This window comes from Lontra canadensis, unplaced genomic scaffold (assembly GCF_010015895.1).
Source record: "Lontra canadensis isolate GAN:19392208 unplaced genomic scaffold, GSC_riverotter_1.0 scaffold33, whole genome shotgun sequence".
Taxonomy (NCBI): Eukaryota; Metazoa; Chordata; class Mammalia; order Carnivora; family Mustelidae; genus Lontra; species Lontra canadensis.
In genome coordinates, this window is record NW_022631027.1 from 5613945 (window position 1) to 5633004 (window position 19060).

At 42.9% G+C, this 19060-nt stretch overlaps 1 protein-coding gene across 2 annotated transcripts in view; it reads right to left on the reverse strand.

Annotated features, from left to right (window-relative positions):
- The window catches only part of TGFBR3 (transforming growth factor beta receptor 3), a 203270-nt gene that overhangs the window by 60426 nt on the left and 123784 nt on the right, over positions 1-19060 (reverse strand). For both annotated transcript variants that reach the window (XM_032867117.1, XM_032867116.1), the window contains exon 4: positions 12457-12594. In XM_032867117.1, coding sequence (XP_032723008.1) covers positions 12457-12594 — 138 coding nt within the window. The remainder of the gene's footprint in view (positions 1-12456; positions 12595-19060) is intronic.

The following is a 19060-nucleotide window of genomic DNA, read 5'->3' on the forward strand; positions in this document are numbered from 1 at the left end:
AATATGACCATAAGGAAGCACTAATGATATCCATCTATCCATCTGCTTCTTGATCTGCTTTCAGAATGTAAACTAATGTCAAGAAGCCTCCACACTTCTCACAAAGTGTGCTCCTTAGATCACTTTAGTCAACCTGCAGTTTCCGGGATGGGGAGGAATGCAGGGTCCAGGAATTTGCATTATAACCTTCCTCCCACCACCCCATGATTCCAAGGCATACTCGAGAATCACCGCTCTAGGCACTAGATACACATATTATTTAAATTCCAAATAATCTTTGTCAAGCATGAACAGGATTGCATACAGATTGAGCAAGAATTTTCTCCTCTGTACTGGTAGAAAAAAGAAAGGGGAGGGGGGGAAGCCCAGCGGAAGAGCGTAAAGCCAAGTCATGGATGGAGTCACCTTCCTGCACATCTAAAAAGAAAGAAATGGGCTTTGTGAAATCAGAGGAGCCACAGCTCCCCAAAGATAAAGAAATGCCGGCTGACATCTCAGAGGAAAACGTGTTCCAGGAACTGCACAAACACACAGCCCATGGCTCAGCTGTGGTCCATTTGGAGCTTGAGTTATCAGTCGGGTGAATGCCTGCTATTGAGGCTGTCTAGCTAGCTCTTTGCGGCTGCTCTGTTCTGCTTGCACACCCAGCTTCACATATTTATATGACTTTGGCATTGGTTAAGGGGTAGCGCGTAGACAATCAAGATCATCTCCTCTTCCACTTATGCCTGGCCCTACCCCCAACTTTTACCATTCCTATTCCCTTCCCCTGACCCCTGTGCAGACAAATCTCTTCTTGGAGTTGTCTGCTTAGGAAAAATAGAGCAAAACAAGAACAACAAATAAGGCAAAGAAAAACACATCCGTATTTCCAAAACACCTGCTGTGTCAAGTATTTACTAGTTCCATTCTAGAGGAAAAAAAGACATAAAGTAGAACAGGCATTTCTCTAGAATTTAGGTTTATATGTAAATAGGATCTCTACAGATGGGCCCTAGGACTCGTAACAGTGTCCACACAGAAAGGCATTGAGATTATGCTTTGGTGTATTTTGTGCACAAAGTCCAGTAAAAACAAACTCACATAAAGTACTGGAACAGTATTGAAATATTTACCTCCCAAATGAGGACTAAACCCTGCACTCTGAAAGAGGAAAAAATCACAAGCTCTCCCTACCCAGTTCCTGGGAGGGCTGCGCTTGCCCATTTCCTCTAAAGCCACGTGATGTGAAATGTGATCTGAAACCTGTTTTCTATTAACCATATATCATGACTCAATTTTTTTTTTAAGTTTGTTTTAAAGAAATAACTTCCATGCCCAGAACCTACAGTCATAATTTGTAATGCTACATATTCATGAGCCATGTGATTATGGTATCTGCCGACCGTGCATTCAAGAAACACAAGTCCATGCAACCATTTAAAAATTCTTGGGTGATTTTTATTTTGTATCTACAACCGGATTACTTTCTCCTACTAAAACGACGTAAAACATACTCAACGCTTTTTCTCAAAACATTCATGACGGTCACCCTCTGCTTTTAATTTTTATTTTTGCTGAACTAGAAAGAACTAAAGGACTGAAAGTGCCCTCTGTTCTTAACACCCAACATGCTTGCACATGTCCAAGAAGAAAGCTCTGAGATGCTGCCATATGAGTATAAACACGCACAAACTTGAATGTGGGCCACTACAAAAGCAATACTCGAATCTCCCATGGCAATGTTACAGAAATGATAGTATATGTGAATATACAAAGAGAAGCAAAATATGTCACTCCACCTGAAATACAGATTCAGTCCACACAAGTTACCAAATTAATGAAGCGTGAGCTGCTTTATAATGTACAGTTTTCCAAAGCAGAGGCCCAGGCCACACAGGGACCCTCGACGGTCTTAGAAAATGAGCTCTCCAGACTCCTAAATTTACTCTTTCTTATCCGCCAATGTTAGCAGGATTTTAGGATGAGCATGACCCAAAATTTAAAGTGCATGTGCCATCTAAAGGGTATTTTTCAGGGGAGCCTGGGTGGCTTAGTCAGCTGAGTGTCCAAATCTTGGTTTCAGCTCAGGTCACAATCTCAGGGTCATGAGATCAAGCCCCACATTGGGCTCAACACTGACCCTGCCTAAGATTCCCTTCTCCTGGGGCACCAGGGTGGCACAGTGGGTTAAAGCCTCTGCCTTCAGCTCAGGTCATTATCTCAGGGTCCTGGGATCGAGCCCCACGACTGGCTCTCTGTTCAGTGGGGATCCTGCTTCCCTTCCTCTCTCTGCCTGCCTCTCTGCCTACTTATGATCTCTGTCTGTCAAATAAGTAAATAAAATCTTTAAAAAAAAAAAAAGATTCCCTTTTCCCTCTGCACCCCCCAGCCTGGTACTCACGCGTGCATGCTCTCTCCCTCCCTTAAAGAAAAAAGAAAAGAAAAGAGAGAGAGAGAGGGAGAGAAAGGAAAGAAGGAAAGGAAGGGAGGGAGGGAAAAGAAAAAGTAAGGGGTATTTTTCAGGAAAAAATAAAACGTTGGCATCATTACTATTACTTGCCTCGATCCTTGATCTGTTTTTGCCCTCCAAACGTACTTCTGGGAAATCCCTCACCGGGAAAGATTTTTCTTTTTTTCTTTTAAGTTACATCCAATCTGCCAACCCGGGTTCAAATGGACACAAACGGAAATTTACAAGTGCATGGCTCCAAATAGGTTCTTAAAATTCCCTTTACAGAATTCCTTTATCAAGATCAATAATCCAAGTTCCATCTTATGGACAAGGAAATTAACAGGATCTGCCTAAGCCACACAGCTGGTAGAAAGCAGAGCTGACAACAGAACCACAGACTTTCTTTCCCACTAGAGAGCTGTTTTACTCCACTATCATGGAGCAGTCAGCTACTGAACTCAATAACTCAGCAGAGCTGGGTGGACAGAGCCCCACTTTAGCCCCCTAGCAATAGAACACCGGGAGATAATAACCAAGAAGATCCTCACGGATCACTTACCAAGTGAACAAACCTCTGTTTGTGGAAATGGATTCCCTCATGTTAAAATGTGGAAAATAACAGGACCCACTTCACTGGCTTGTTACAAAGGTTAAATAAGGTAATATACGTAAACTGCTTGGAAGAGGGCCTAGCTCTAAGTGTTTGTCAAATGTACACATACATGTATACACAGCCTCAAGACAGGCCACAAGGGTCGTCTGGCTGACAGGCCACAATTCATTCCTCACTGTGACTGGACCATTGCCTTCTTGTCCAAACTGCCAGGAGAGGATATATGAACCCTATTTTCAAGGATTAGAGCGGTAGTGGCTCCAAACAGTAGCTCTGAACATGGCCCAGCAGCTTGTATCAGCCAGAAACTATAGCATCTCCAGAACAGACTCTCTGTGATGAACATGGAAGGGCTGGGGATCAAATGGGCTTTTGTGGGCTTTCGACCAAGGTGGCAGATGGAGAAGCCCCTGACCTCTAGGTCCACTCTGAGTCTCAGCTCACAGCTGTGTCATTCACTACAACAAGGCAGGGGCAGAGTGAAGAGGGCTCCTTGGCCCAGGGGCATTGAGAGGCCATCTGAGGACTGATGGCAAAAACCGAGAGCAAAACTATTCTCGGGATACACATTCTACCTTGGACAAAGAAATAAGAAAGGCCAAAGGGACCCTTCCTTCCCTTGCAGAAATCAGTTTCCAAGCCAGGGGTTGGATGATGGAGGTCTAGAGGGCCAGAACTGGGCTGCCTCAAATGAACCCAATGATCCCATGCCGAGGAAGGAGTCGGGCCATCCCACAGTCCCCACCAGAGATGGGGAATGCAAGCCACCTGTGGGGAATGCTTACCAAGGGCCCCACTGTCTACAACTTATGAGAGGACCAAGGCATTGCCATGAGCTTTCAAGCCAGTCTCACCACAATCTCCCAGGAGACAGGTTTCTCTCCCTCTATGACATGAAAAAATATTCTGCAACCTCCCTTAACAAAACACTCACTTCTTCTACTGAACAGTCCCTGGAGGCTACCCACGACATTAACCAAGGGCACCAGCAATGTCACATTTGATACAACTGCCCAGAACCTGGGAGGGGCAGCACCATCAGATTGCCAGATTAGCCTTGGACAGTAAAGCCTTAAAGCAAGGAACAGAACTCTCCGCGAAGAAACCAGCCTTCCCCCCTCGGTAAAATCAAGTTTATTTAACCTCAATTTGTTGAGTGAAAGCAAAGCCTTCACAGAGATGCAGCTCAGGCCTACACACAGACATGACACTGCACGTCCAGCCGAGCCAGGAAAAGTCGACGCTTACATGAACCCTCCAGGACAGGATGTCTTGATCAGGAAGAATACACCCAGGCAAACCCCATAAGGCCAAGGGGCCACTCATTGGCAAACTTCACAAGCCTCAACCCGGCAAGTGAAGATAAATCCTAGGAAGTCTTCCAAGAAACTCTTTCTGGATCAGGATTGCCAGCTGAAACTGGACTCCTGCCAACACTCTAATTGCCACAGTGACATTTAGGAAGAGCTCTTTTACCACAAATGGGCCAGAAACTCGTTCCTAGGAAATATGGTAGTTGACTGACCCCAGTTCATGAGAGGATCAAGCCCTGTACAATTAGGGCTCTTATGGACAAGCCACAAAACCAACAGATAAGCAGCTCTGGAACAGAAATGTATGGTACACAACCACTTGATATATCCCACAGGGCACAGTGAGTCATTCCACAAGAGACATTTTTTAAAAAGAAGAAGAACAAATCCTGAAATGTTTAGTTATTTAATCTGCCTCTGAGAGAGAATCTATCTGGGGAAAGCCTCACTGGAAAATCCGAAAGGGTATACATGGAGCCCTGGTCTGTACACTCCTAGCATACAGGAGGGACACTCGGGGTCGAGCAAGGAGCTGTGCTCGCATCTGCAACCCCGACCCACACTGCTCCTCGGCCTGCCTCAGAGGGGTGTCTCAGCTTCTCCCACCTTCAGAAGCCAACAATGGTACCCCCTTCACTGAACAGCAATTCCCCATCTCTTCATCTCCGGCGGGCAGCTCCTCGAGGGCAGGCAGTCCACTCCACTTCTCTCTGGAATTCTCCATACATAGCCTCACTTCCCAATAGCCTGCAGGCACTAAAAACTGGGTGTGGGATGAATGAACAAGTAGATGCATAAACCGTCATCCCAGGTATGCTAATCCATGTTTTCCTAAATGTGGGGAGAGCTGCCAAATAAGGGAAAGGAGGAATTTTGAGAGGAAAAAAAAAAAAAAATCATTTCCAGATTTTTAAATGTAACGTAGTGAAGGATATGGGATTTTTTTTTTTTTTTAAAGTTCCCTCCTCCACAACAGAACGTGAATGCCTGAGTTATTCAAAGGGCATTTTTGGATACTACAACCCTCTTACACATCACTTGGAGTCATGAAAAGGAACGTGTGGACATGTGCCGTGGCATAGGCTGTGCGTGTCCCTTCCTCGAGCGGGGCTGAGTGCACATCTGGGGCTATTTAACAGCTGATTGGAAATTTCGCCTTCTGATTTCCAGTTAAATACTGGGCACAGGAAAACAAATAGCACTTGTTTTTCACTGAGGCTTGTCAGTCATCCAAACTGCAGTGCAGACCGAGAACTGCCTGTGGTTTGGTGGCAGAGGCCCAAAATAGACCTTTTTTCCCCCAAATTGAAGTAAAAGGAATAAACCAGATTTTGGCAACCTCAGGCTCTTCACCCACCCCTCCCCCATCTCTGGAACACAAAACTAGATTTTAAATATTAAGCATGTTCCTGGTATTCATTTACATTTTTTCATTAGGATTAAATCTTGATTTATTTTTATTCCAAAGCCAATAGCATAGCGTTTGGTTTCTTTCATTTTTTTTTTTCCTCAACTGCTCTGCCCTGATATTTACTTGGATTTGCTGAAGAGGCAATGTTCAGATTACCATTTTCTGTTTCCAATTAAACTGGGATGTAATATCTAGCAGCCATATTATCAAAGAATCAGAAAGTCTCTTTAGAGACTGGCTAATACCACCTCCTCACTATAGGGATGAGGAAACTGAGGCCCAAGCACTGAAGTGATTTTGTCCAATGATACAGAATGAGTTAGTGCACAGCCTCCTAGTACTCAGGCCTCCTGTTACCCAGGCCAGAGTGTTCAGCAGAAACAAAAATCTGAGTTACCTCTGAGTAGAGTTGCCTAATAAAATACAGAACAGCTAGTTAAATTTGAGTTTCAGATAAATAGTGAATGATTTTTGAGTATAAGTATGTACCACATATCGTACGGGCATTTGAAAAAGAAGTAATTGTCGTTAACTGAATTTCAAATTTAATGGGGTACAGGGCTCCATCCCAGGACCCTGGGATCATGACCTGAGCCTGAGGCAGTCGCTTAAGGACTGAGCCACCCAGGCACCCCCATTTCTTTCTTTTTAATGTAAATGGCTGCAAAACAGAAGTTGCAGCAAAGGGACCTGAAGGACTAGTGAGACTGGAAGAAGTTGCTGCTTATTTTTTGGCTTTCCTCCTCTTAGATGCCTTTCTTCCTTAGAAGCATGTAAAACAGCTAAGCCTGACATTGAAAGGCTGGCTGAGGCCTCTCGATTAGACACTTTAGGTCTCGTCTTAAGCATTTCTGCTTGTCCCAGGTCTCTGAGTCTGTGGACCCTGCAGGAGGGCACACTCAGATTTGGAATACAATAAAACAAGATTAAAACAAAACAAAACAAAAATCAGGTACATGGAATAAAGTAAAAAGATACATTTTTAAATCCAGTTCATTGGTTTTATACCTTGATTTTTTTTTTTTTTAAGATTTTCTTTATTCAAACCATAAGAGACTCTTAATCTTGCAGAACAAACTGAGGGTTGCTGGGGGGAGGAGAGGGAGGGAGAGGGTGGTGGGATTATGGACATGGGGGGTTGGTGTATGCTGTGGTGAGTACTGTGAAGTGTGTAAACCTGGTGATTCACAGACCTGTACCCCTGGGGCTAAAAATACATTATATGTTTATTAAAAAATTTTTAAAAAACCATAAAAAAAGATTTTATTTATTAGACAGAGAGAGAGAGTGAGCACAAGCAGGAGGAGAGCGAGAGAGGGAGAAGCAGGCTCCCTGTGGAGTGGGCTCCCCGCTCCACAGGGAGCCTGACGCCAGGCTTGATCCCAGGACCCTGGGATCATGACCTGTGCTGAAGGCAGAGGGTTAATGACTGAGCCACCCAGGTGCTCTTACACCTTAATTTTTAAAGACTGCTGGAGATATTTTTTTCCCCCTAACAACTTAATTGAGATATAATTCACATATTAAAATATCCATCCTTTTAATCTCTACAATTCACTGTTTTTAGTACATTCACAGTTGTACTCTAATCACTAATTCCAGAACATTTTTATCATTCCCCAAAGAAACTCCATACCATTAGTAGTCATTCCTCATTCTCCCGTCCCACCAGCCCTGGTATCACTGATATACTTTCCGTCTCTATGGATTTACCCATTCTGGAAACAAATGGAATCATACAACATGCGGCCTTTTATGTCTGGCTTCTTTCACTTATGTTTTCAAGGTTCATTCAAATTTTGGTATGTATCAACACATCATTCCTTTTAATGGCCAAATAATTTCGTTGCATGGATATACATCTTTTTTAACCCACCCATCAGTTGATAGATATTTGGGATGTTTCCACTTTTGGGTTTTTAAGAATAATGTTGCTATGAACATTAGTGGGCAAGTTTTTCTGTAGACGTATGGTTTGCCCAACTGCCTTCTAAGGCTGGCCATTTATAAGGGCTCCAATTTCCCTACATCCTCAATGACACTTGTTATTATCCGCTTTTTTTTATTAGAGCGATCCTGGTGAGTGTGAAGTGGCATCTTGTCATGGTTTTAAGTCTGCATTTTCCTAATGACTAATGATACTGAGTATCTTTTCATGTACTTATTGGCCGTTTGTGTTTTTTCTTTGGTGAATGTCTATTCACATGGTAGCATATTTTTAAAAACAACCTAGTATTGTCCCCATCTTTTTTTTTTTTTTAAACAAACTCAGGTTGACAGCTCAGACTTTTATTGCCCAGTTGCACTATGCTTTTTCTTCAGTGTGGAAATAATTGCATAAATAAAGTTTTTGCAGACTGAGAGAGTAGGATTATTCTTATTTCTAATTGCATGGAGAGACAACTTGAACCTATGCAATACTCTCTGGGACATCCAAACACCCTACAGAAGAAAATCTACACAGCTCTGACAGCTGCATCACACACGTGCACATGCACATATGTGTGTGCGCACGCACGTGTCAGAGAGAGAAGACTCACTACTTGACAATGAAACAATCACTCTTTATCCCACTCCTGTTTCCCATGGAACCAGAACAACCAGATAAAGGAACTGCACTCTCAGAGGAAACTCAATCCCACTGTCTCCCAGCCTGACATGCTCCTTCTTGCCCGCACTGTGAAATCGTAAGGCCTAGAATGATCTGACAGAAAAAGCCAAATATCTTTATTAGACACTATTAAAGTATAATGTTTTTAGTCACTCTCATGGGTGGCTGAGACATGAGAGCAACACAAGTCCCTGCTAACGAACTATGAAAGCTCCCTCTTCTAAGTCAGGGCGACTGTTATGCAGACATGTCAAGTTCAATTTAAAGGTCATCCGGGGGGCGCCTGGGTGGCTCAGTGGGTTAAAGCCTCTGCCTTCGGCTCAGGTCAGGATCTCAGGGTCCTGGGATCGAGCCCTGCATTGGGCTCTCTGCTCAGCAGGGAGTTCCCCACCCCCACCCTCCCCACCTGCCTCTCTGCCTACTTGTGATCTCAGTCTGTCAAATAAATAAAGTCTTTTTTTAAAAAATAAATAAAGGTCATCTTGAACAGAGGAGTAGATACCACTGCTTCAACTCTCTCACCACCTTACTTAAGAGAAAAAAAAAAACCCAAAACTATTTAGTATTGTAACTCTACCTGCAAAGACAGCTTTAAGACAGTAATGCAGACATACACATCAGACTGAGAATCAAGAGACTGACTGCCTCTGAGGGCACTGGATGGCTCGGCAGCCAACTCTTAATTTTGGTCAGGTCGTGATCTCGGGGTTGTGAGATTTAGCCCTGCCTTGGGCTCTGGGCTCAGTGGGAAGTCTGCTGGAGATTCTCTCTCCCCCTCTTCCTCAGCACCCCCCCCCCCCATCCTCTAAAAAGACTGCCTCTTTCCTCTGCAACTCTGAGCTCGCTGGGTAACCTGGGAGAAGATAATGATGGAAACGGCTAAGCTCCAGTTTCTGAAAATTCCATGGGTCTTCTGAAGTGTTTGTAAAATAATGTGATTATCTAATCTCCAAACTTTAACTCTTAACTATACTGTAAGTGGATAAACAGAACTCACCACTGGTTTTCTGTCCAGCAGCAGAGCCATCTGCTACAACAGCTGTCCAGCAGAGGAGCAGAACCTGAAATTCCTTTCCAGCTACAGAGCAAGGGAAGAGCCTGTCTTCCCTTCTTCACTTCACATACTCTCTCTTAGGGACAGCTACCCAGCTTGTTAGAGAGCTTGCATCACTCATCCACTGACCTGAGAACCCAAAGGAACAAAAGATGTTCTACCCTTAAGGAAGGTACAGATGGGAGAAAACCATTCTCCCTAAAGAAAGCCTGCTGGACAACAAAGCAGAGCTCAAGTGTTCCCGAATTTAAATCCTTGCCTTCTCCCAATGTTGCCTCCCCTTTACTGGTAATTTTAGGCGCATCACTTGATGTGCAATCTCCTTCCACGGGATTAACTCCAAGTAGGGATGATGTTCCATTGTTAATTAAAGCCATCTCCTGTTTTCATTGTTAGTGCATTTTAAACTGATGGCCCAGAAACAGTTCTTACAGATCTTAAACAAAACTAAAGCAAATAAATAATAACGAGGACTAAGATACTTTCCATTAAAACCCATGGAGTGGTAGGTTCATGAAGAATCCTAAAATGGACCAAAACAACTATGATATATCTGGACCCCACTTTACATCGGGACCTGCAGCCCAGAGAGATAGGAACTCCTTTCAATCTTGGACAAGCCAAGCCAGATATTTATAATTAGAAATATACATTCAACATCCTTCCCAAGTGTTCTTTACTACGGTTAATAATAAACAGTCACAACAACAGCAGTAATGGGGTCAGGCACTGTACATGTTACATGTAATCTCACCTAATCAAGACAACAACACGTGATGCAGGGACTGTTGATTTTCCCATATTACAAGTGAGGAAAATCAGGCTCACAGAAAAAAATAATTTGCCTTGAGTTATTATTTGCATTCAGAGGAGGGTGGGCAAAGCCTTTGCCCATAACCTCTCCCATAAACTGCCCAGTGTGGTAGCCTCATAGAGCTGCTGAGTACCTGCAGTGGGGCTGGTACGCCTGAGGAGCTATATTTTAATTTAATTGTTTAAAATATTTATTTATATGAGAGAAAGAGAGAGAGAGTGAGCGCAAGCATGGGGGGGAAGAGAGGCAGAGAGAGAGAGAAAAGAATCTTAAGCAGACCCCATGCTGAGTGCAGAATCTGATGCAGGACCCTCAGATCATGACCTGAGCCGAAACTAAGAGTCGGATGCTTAACTGACTGAGCCAGCCAGAGGCCCCAATGTATTTGTAATTTTAGTTAATTTCAATTTAAGGAGCCACCCATAGCTAGTGCCTACAGTATTGGACAATACAGCTCAGAACTCTAAGGGCTAAATGTATATAAGACTTCATCATCAGAGCCATTACACTCACTATCACAAATGCCTTTAATTACAGGAGACTGACAATGACTATGGGTATGCAAGAGGCAGGCTGGGGTAAGAGCTTACAGAGTAAGTCCTGTCTGGGTTTGAAAGAATGTCACTTCATTTGGTTTTGTCCAAAGCCTCATGACTAGATTCAGGTTATGTGCATGTTTGGCTAGAATACAACATAAATGATGCTGTGTCCTTTCTCAGAGGGTCATATTTAAAGGTACACAGTGTCCACCTGCACCATACTGGTGATGTTGACTTGGATCACTTGGTCAAGGTACTGTTGGGTATACAGTCACTTTTTTTTCTTTTGTTATTAATAAGTAATTTGAGACTACGTAAATATACTATTCCTCAAACTCCCTCCACCTTTGCTATATTTAGCTTCTTTTTTTTTACCCCCCTTAAAGATTTACTTATCTATTTTAGAGAGAGAGAAAGAGAGCACACCAGCATGGGGAGGGAGAAGAGTGAATCCCAAGCAGATTCCCTGCTGAGCACAGAGCCTGATATGTGGGCCTTGATCTCGTAACCTGAGATCATGACCCAAGCTGAAATCAAGAGCTGTTTAACCAACCGAGCCACCCAGGCACCCCTACATCTAACTTCTCCTGATGATTCTTGCCCAATAAACTTTTACTATAATGATCGCAAATCAGGAATTTCTAACTCCACCATTCCTTCTATATTATTGATTGACACATGACTGTGAAGAAGAGCTGTCCCTCATCCCTTTTTACTAATTTATCTACTTCTTAGCTGTATTGATTACAGACTCCTACTTTGTTCAATAAGTACCTTTGAGTTTTTAAAAAGTATTCTTCAAATACAAATGACAAGAAAATATAGATCTGGATTAAGAGCCATTCATTAGGCCAGGTCTGCTCACTAGGCAAGAGAAAGACTATTAACCGAGGCCTCTTGTTGTTCTGGATGCTTTGGGGCAAAGAGTAAGTTTAAAAGCCCAAAGCTCTGCAGTTAAGGACATGAGCACGGAGCTCCAGCAACAGACAACATGAGTTATCACTGAGAAGGGCAGTGTTGCTCATCATCAGACATGATATCATACCCCAACAATTCCATCCAAACAACCCATCAATTTCTCCACAACTAGCAAACTTGAATGTTCTGGCAAACTCAAAAGGACATGATTTACAAATAGTAGGTAATATTTGGATCTTTCCACAAGAGCTGGGTTCCAGCTTTTTTATAAAATACAAATGTTTTCATCTTGGAACTCGCTGTGTCACTTTCTCAACAAACAGATCCTCGTATCAGAAAGAAATATATATTTGTACAAATAGAATGGGCCTGTTTGTATTTATTTCGTGGTCAGAGACCACACACCTAGTGGCTATTTACAATGTTTACATTGCTCTTGATGCCACCAGAGGAGTCTCAGAGCTGAGACCAAAGCCCAAGCCACACAGAGTACAACTGCAGGTCCCGCTCTAACGTGCAGACTGGACTTGACTTTCCGTCCCCAGTCGGACACACATGTGCAGTGTTTGTCGCTGTGGCTGCTTCTCTCCACCATCCAAACCCCACTAGGAGCACCCTTCAGATTTTACACACTGTGGACTTGGGTTTTATCTCAATGAAATAAGCCTTAATTTTAAAAAGACCTGCCATGTTTTAGGGTCGTTATATCCTTGTGCTAAGGACACTTTGGGAGGGCTTCAAACACTTACCAAGAAAAGTCTGGAGACCCCAACTGCAAGCCTTTCTGTCTTCAGATGCCAGACCAGAGGCTGTGGGGAGTTGAGCAGGAACACAACAGGCTTGTGGTGAATGTGGACTGAGGAGATGGGATTTAGGTGCAGAGTGACCTAAGAAGCAACAGAAAAAGGAATCTTAACATTGGCTTTCCATTAAAATCACTTGGGGTGGCATTTGGAATCCCTTTTCACAGCTCACTGTTAAGAGAAGCTATAAGTTAGTTCAGAGTCTATGGATAGGTTGAACTCGATGATACTGCCAATATCTAGCCTTTTTTTTTTTTTTAACTACAAAAATGGCTACCTCATGTAATTCAACCCATACAACTCTCAACCAAAACGTGATTTAGCTCCCAATAATAGCAGAACACAAACAAATAGAACACCTCCCCGCCACCCCCAAAGTTAGCAAAGGCAGAACAAAAGTGACCTTCCCTCAAAACTGTCTTCTCCTTCAAGGCAAATGATAAAGCTGAAAAGTAGAGTATAGAATCCCCAGGGACGGGTCATCCCTCTGGATAGCCAGAGAAAGGACTTTCTTCTCTTTCAGGTGAGCCTGAACCTCTAAAAATTTAAGGGACTTCTGCCAAAGAAAAGTGCCGAAAGCTAAGGGAGAGGGGCTGCCAAGGGGAGCTGCCAGTGCTTTCAACATCCCAGCTATTAGCTTGAAGGGGTTTTCCAAAAAATGAAGCACAGAGAACACACAGAATAAAAACTGACTATATATAAACCTGGTCTGGGGTGGGGGGGAAACAGGGAAGAAAACCACGAGCCTGGATAAGAAAACTGTGACCAGTTTTGATAGCAGATCAAGGACTATTGTAGGTTACCACTGTCATCATTAACATCATCAGAAAGCACCTATGAGGACAGCTGCAAACAGTGGGTCCAACAACATCTTCCTGGAGCACACCAGCCAAGGTAGGTCAACATGAACACAGAAAAGCAAAAGGGTGCATAAAGAAATACTGAACAGATGCTTTCACAGAAGCATGTCTCATACTGGCTTTCTGGACAGAGGGGTGAGGGAAGACCCAAGAAGCACATATTTTAAAAAGTTGAACTCACCCAAGAGCACCAGAAGTGATGAGAGGGAAAGCATAAAAAATGACTTTAGTTGGCAAGACAGAGACCGAGGAATATACTAGGAATAACTGAACATCGCAGGCTTAATCCTTATGAGGATTGAATGGCCTAGATCTATGACCTGAGTCTATACAGCCATCGGGATAGAGCGCTCAAGGCTGGACCATTTTAGCATCTTCCACTGGCTGCTGGCCCACTTTGATCTTGATCTCAATGTATCTCTGCCTTTTATTGTAGGGACTGCCTAGGACACTGATGTCACCTATCATAGTAGCCTCTCAGGTCACTGATAATAAGGCAACACACTTTACTTTCAATACCCATGCCTCAGCACATGGTAGGCACTCAGCGAATGCTAATGAGATATTTAATTTTCTAATTTCCAATGCCACAAAAGTACTTTATTCTACTAATAATTTGCAGTATGCTATGTAATACCAAGACTATCCATTAACTGTTGAGTGTGCATTTCTTAATCTCTGAAACAGATCGCAAATACTCAGTAGGCAAAGATACGTCTTACTTTATTTTTTATTTTTATTTTTTTAAATATTTTATTTATTTATTCTACACAGACATCACAAGTAGGCAGAGAGGCAGGCAGAGAGAGGAAGGGGGAAGCAGGCTCCCCCGCGAGCAGAGAGCCCGATGTGGGGCTCAATCCCAGGAACCCAGGATCATGACCTGAGCTGAAGGCAGAGGCCTAACCCACTGAGCCACCCAGGCGCCCCAATACGTCTTACTTTAATACTGTGCTCAAACACAGTAGTAGACAGTTGTTTCAAGGACTGATTTTATCACAGCAGATTCATAAATTTCTGTTATCTAAAAGGCTAAAAAGGCTGAATATATTAATGGGTTCGAAGGGACTTAGTTAATTCACAGAAAAATTTTAAAAACACGAGCAATACTACCACAAGCTCTATCTCCAACACAGCGAGGATCATTTTTACCATCTGGCATATGCAAAGCACTAAAAGTAGGGTACTAGTGAACAGCGATGCCAAGTACAGCTACAGCACAGTAACATATTTCTTGGTCGTACACTACCTCGCAGCACTCTGCACAGCTGTCTGCATCTAGAAATAAACAGGCTGATGGCCCCTGTAAACAGAAGAGGCTGCAGAACCAGAGTCAAAGTGAATGCAGCACTACAGAGAGATGCACACAGGGCGAAGAAAAGAGAGATGAAGTAATTAGTTGATCAAGAGTACCTGAAAATTGCTAACACTCTGTCACGAACAGCATGTGTCAGTAAAAAGTTTCCAGAGTTATTCATTCTGAAACTGTTTATCGAGTGCCATCATGGCAGAGAATAGCCATGCGTGTCCACCAAGGATACGTCAACTCTTTCTCCGATGATTTTTTTTTGCAGCCCTCAGGCATACCACTTTTGAAGTGTGTAGATAAAATAGCAATAAATATATATCTAAAATGAACAAGAATTAAAAAAAAAAACCTTAGGAAATGAAAAGAAAAATGTGTATGAGACAGATATCGGTGCTGGGGTCCAAAATTTTCCAGATGGTCAAAAGTGTCGAGGCCTGGCTCACACAATCTAGGAAAGATTTCTAGGAGCCATGGCTCTGAGCTTTCCTGGAAACGTTTCCCTCTTCAGTATGTGGCAGCGTCTGGCCAAGATGAATCCCCGACTCTGGCACACAGGGCCCAGGCAAAGCCCCAAAAACCATCTGGCAAAGAAGAATTCACACTATGATTGGGAAATTAAAAGAAAAATACTCAATACTTCTTTTAAAAGATCATTTGGCAGGAACAGAGAGTCCCCCAAACATCCACTCACTCAATCCCTTTAGCAACCTTCCTCCACTGGAAGGGAAATCTTGCTGAAGGGAAGAGAGAGGATAACCAAAAACAATGAACAAAGAATGAAGGTATAAAAGCTTCTCCAACGGTGGGGAGAACATACCTGGAATATCTCTGCAAGAATTCCTGGCTAAGGTGCCTAGTTTCTGCCAGACTGAAAGGAAAGGAGAGGAGAGGAGAGGAAAGACTATAGTCAGACCATAGTCAGGACAGACTATAGTTACAAAGATAAGAACATACTGCTGAAGGTTTTCACGGGTAGATTATTACCCCACGACCATGGTCTGAAAACCAGAGCTGAGGCAGGCTGCAGAAAAGAAACAGCCCATGGGGAAATGATACACATGGTATCTGATGACTTCCAGTTTGGCAATCCAGATAGCTCAAGCCTATACTAAATTTACATAAAAGTTAAGAGTCTCTAACTAGTTCATAAGCAATAACAAACTAAACTAGGGGCCATGTGCCTGGGAAGGCTGATGAAACTAAAGGGAATGCACCCCAAATGAGGAAAAAATGACTACTCTCTAAATCAGTAGAGTTCATTTTTGGCAGTAAAAAGCATTTGAGAATGTAACAGAACAGATGAACCTTCTCACCACACACACAAAAACCCGTATGCACACTACATTTCGCAGGCAATGTCAGAAAAAAATACATTCACTGCAGGACCCATGAATTCTAGGTTAAGTACCCATTAACCCAGGTTGAGGAGTCCACTGTGGAAGAACAAGAACATTCTAATGGCAGAAACAGAAACAAAATGACTCTGCGTAATTAAACTAGAGATCATATCTCTGGTTTTAACAGGTCACCCTCTCAGAGAAAAGAACTTATTAGATGGCAACTCAGAAATAAAACACTTGTCCATGCAGTTTCTGAAGTTTCAGTGACCTCTTAAAACCATACTTCGACTACAAAGTGGTCCATAAAGCCCAGTCCAAGAGTTCTGCTCTAACCTTTCTTGTCTCAAACAGTGCCGCCTTTCAGTCTTCCTAGTGGTGTGAGAAAATGCAAGTATATCTAATCTGTCATGTCCCCTATGTAGACACTGTCCCTCATATACTGCTGATCTCTCCCCTAAATGAGGAAAAGCTCATTGGTTCTGAGCTAATGGAAAGCTCATCTGTTCTATGACATCTATTTATACTAAATCTTCTGAGATTATCTGTGTACTTCAACAAACTACCAGATATAATTACTGTATTTCTTCTATTTTATAAAGAAATTCAAAGTAAATCCAAAGTCAAGGCCAACTTCAAGGAGCATAAAGCCTCAGAGTGGCAAGACAAACTTCCTATCTCCCATTTAGGAAGCATGTCCTTGCCCATGTTATCAGTAGAAAACAACAAGGACAATTTTCTCTGGAACCTGTTAAGGTGAAGACCTCTCTGTTTTCCAAAAATTATCTTTGATAAGCAAAAACTACATATTGTCTCAAACTCTGTATATCACTTTATGAAAATGAATTATGTACTTACAAGAAAGAAAGATAAAAACTGGAAAGATGCCATTTGAAAATTGTTTGGAATTTCTAAGGGTTCATAGTAGTGATGCAAGATATTTCTACCGGAGTGATTTCAAAAATTTCCTCTTAGTTAGACCCCCCTACTCCCGGGGTTTGTTAAAACAAACATAAGCAAAGCGAGCAAAACAACTGATATAAGAGTTGAACAGCTGTCTGACTTTGCTCAGTGAGGTTCCATTTCAACATTTCTGACTCTCCTAACAGTCCCTATGGACCCATGAAACAATGAAATCATCCAAAACACTACCAGAGAGACTCCTGTTCTCTGAACGCAGACCAAACGCTCTAAAATGGATGATCCAATAATCAGTTTATAAGAAAACAGATAAGAAAATAACTCTAGCAGTGTGTCTATTACCAGAACCCATAAAAGCACACCCTGGTCTAGAGATAGCCATCATCTATCCCCGATTCAGAGGTAAGGGGACATCCACTTAGCAACAGGGTTGGTAGTAACTGAAAACATCCTGAATCTGGGTCTTATAACACCATAATTTACACAGACAGACAATGAAACATACATCTATTTCAGGATACTGGGGGACCCTAGCTGAACTCAATTTTCACCTCTCCTTGGGCAATATGACTTTTAGGAGCTCAAATCTGACCTCAGATGCGTCTGAAACGTGCAACCAATTGCTGTGAACGGGAAACAGTAGTTAGTTGCTGCCACGGCGTTTGAAAGGATGATCCTTTCAAACTAAGGAGCCCCTCCAGCTGACATTTTATTTGCCATCACTTGTCTTTTGCCATTTGGGAATTGGTATAAAAAGACTCCCTTAAAATATTCTTAGAGGAGTGGATTTGGAGCTTTTAAAAATTTTCCTTATTACATTATTTTTATATTTCTCTGAAGTTCTAGAAAAACATCACTCAGTTGGTACTGAACTCAAGGAATCTCCACCCCCAAAGTGACTCCGCCCTCACCCTGGGAGTCAACGGACCATCCTCCCTGGTCTCAGCAGCACTGGGGTCAGAGATTTCACACTCTACTTCACCAAGTGATATCAAGCTCTTCTCCCCAGTGGTTTTGTCTTTAAACCATTTAACATGATGAGTGGAATACAGCACCATTCCTCCTCCCCCAAACGACAGGATTCAGGATTCCCTGGGAGCTTCTGAAAATAATCTATTATGACCACAAAACGGGGAGCGGGGGGTGGGGGAGACCTAAAATGAAAGTCTGAAATTTGATGCAGAAATAAGCCTGCCCTCTCTGCTCTCTATTTTGAATGCCCTGGAAAAATACTCGGAACTAAATTTGGGTTGGGGGTTGAGAGGCAGGAGCTCATATAAACAGAAGAGTATTTCTGAAACTTCAGGTCATGGCCCTCTAAAGGGGTCCTGGGAGAGTTGCAAGGGGATTCCAGAGACCCTGGCCCTTCCTTCCCAGAGTAGCCCACAGCTCAGTCTCTACTGGGAAGAGAGACTGAGAAAGGGGAGACCCTGGATGTGGGCATGCTCTGGAGTAGATGCACTGGGGGAGCCCTCAGCAGGCCACCGGTGATGGCAAGTCTAACACTGAGAGCCACAGTTCCATCAATCATTAGTATTAAGTATCTACCATCTGAATATAGTACTGGTGGTCGCCAACACACCAGGGCCTTTCCGGATTCTGGCCTGCAGCACCCTCCTGCCAGCCCCTAGACAGACATGTATGTCCAGCTCAAAATCAGTGAAATCTTTCCCTATCTGCAGGGGGGGCTGGAACTCAACAGCACTCCCACAGACTATGCTCATGCTTCCACCTCTGCACCGCACTACAATACTCTGTTTAGATATTTGTCATTTACACACACACACAGACACACACACCACCCCTTCTACTGTGAAATTCTCAAGGCATTCTTCAAGGGTAGAAACTGAGTCGCAGTCATTTCGGCATCCTTGAACTTAGTGCAGAGCTGAACAATTAGCAAGCAGTCAATAACTTTTCTGAAAGAATACATGAAAGGAAGAATCAATAAAGGTTATTCATGAAATGATTCAAAAAATGGGTACAGTCGTACTGTCATGTTTTTCTAGCCAAAAGGGGTACGGCTGCATTTAGATAAGGGAACATTAACTTTCACTATGAAGTTTCACTTGAACTTTAAAACAGTTAAGAAAAGCTAATTCCAACTCATGCTACCAAAATGA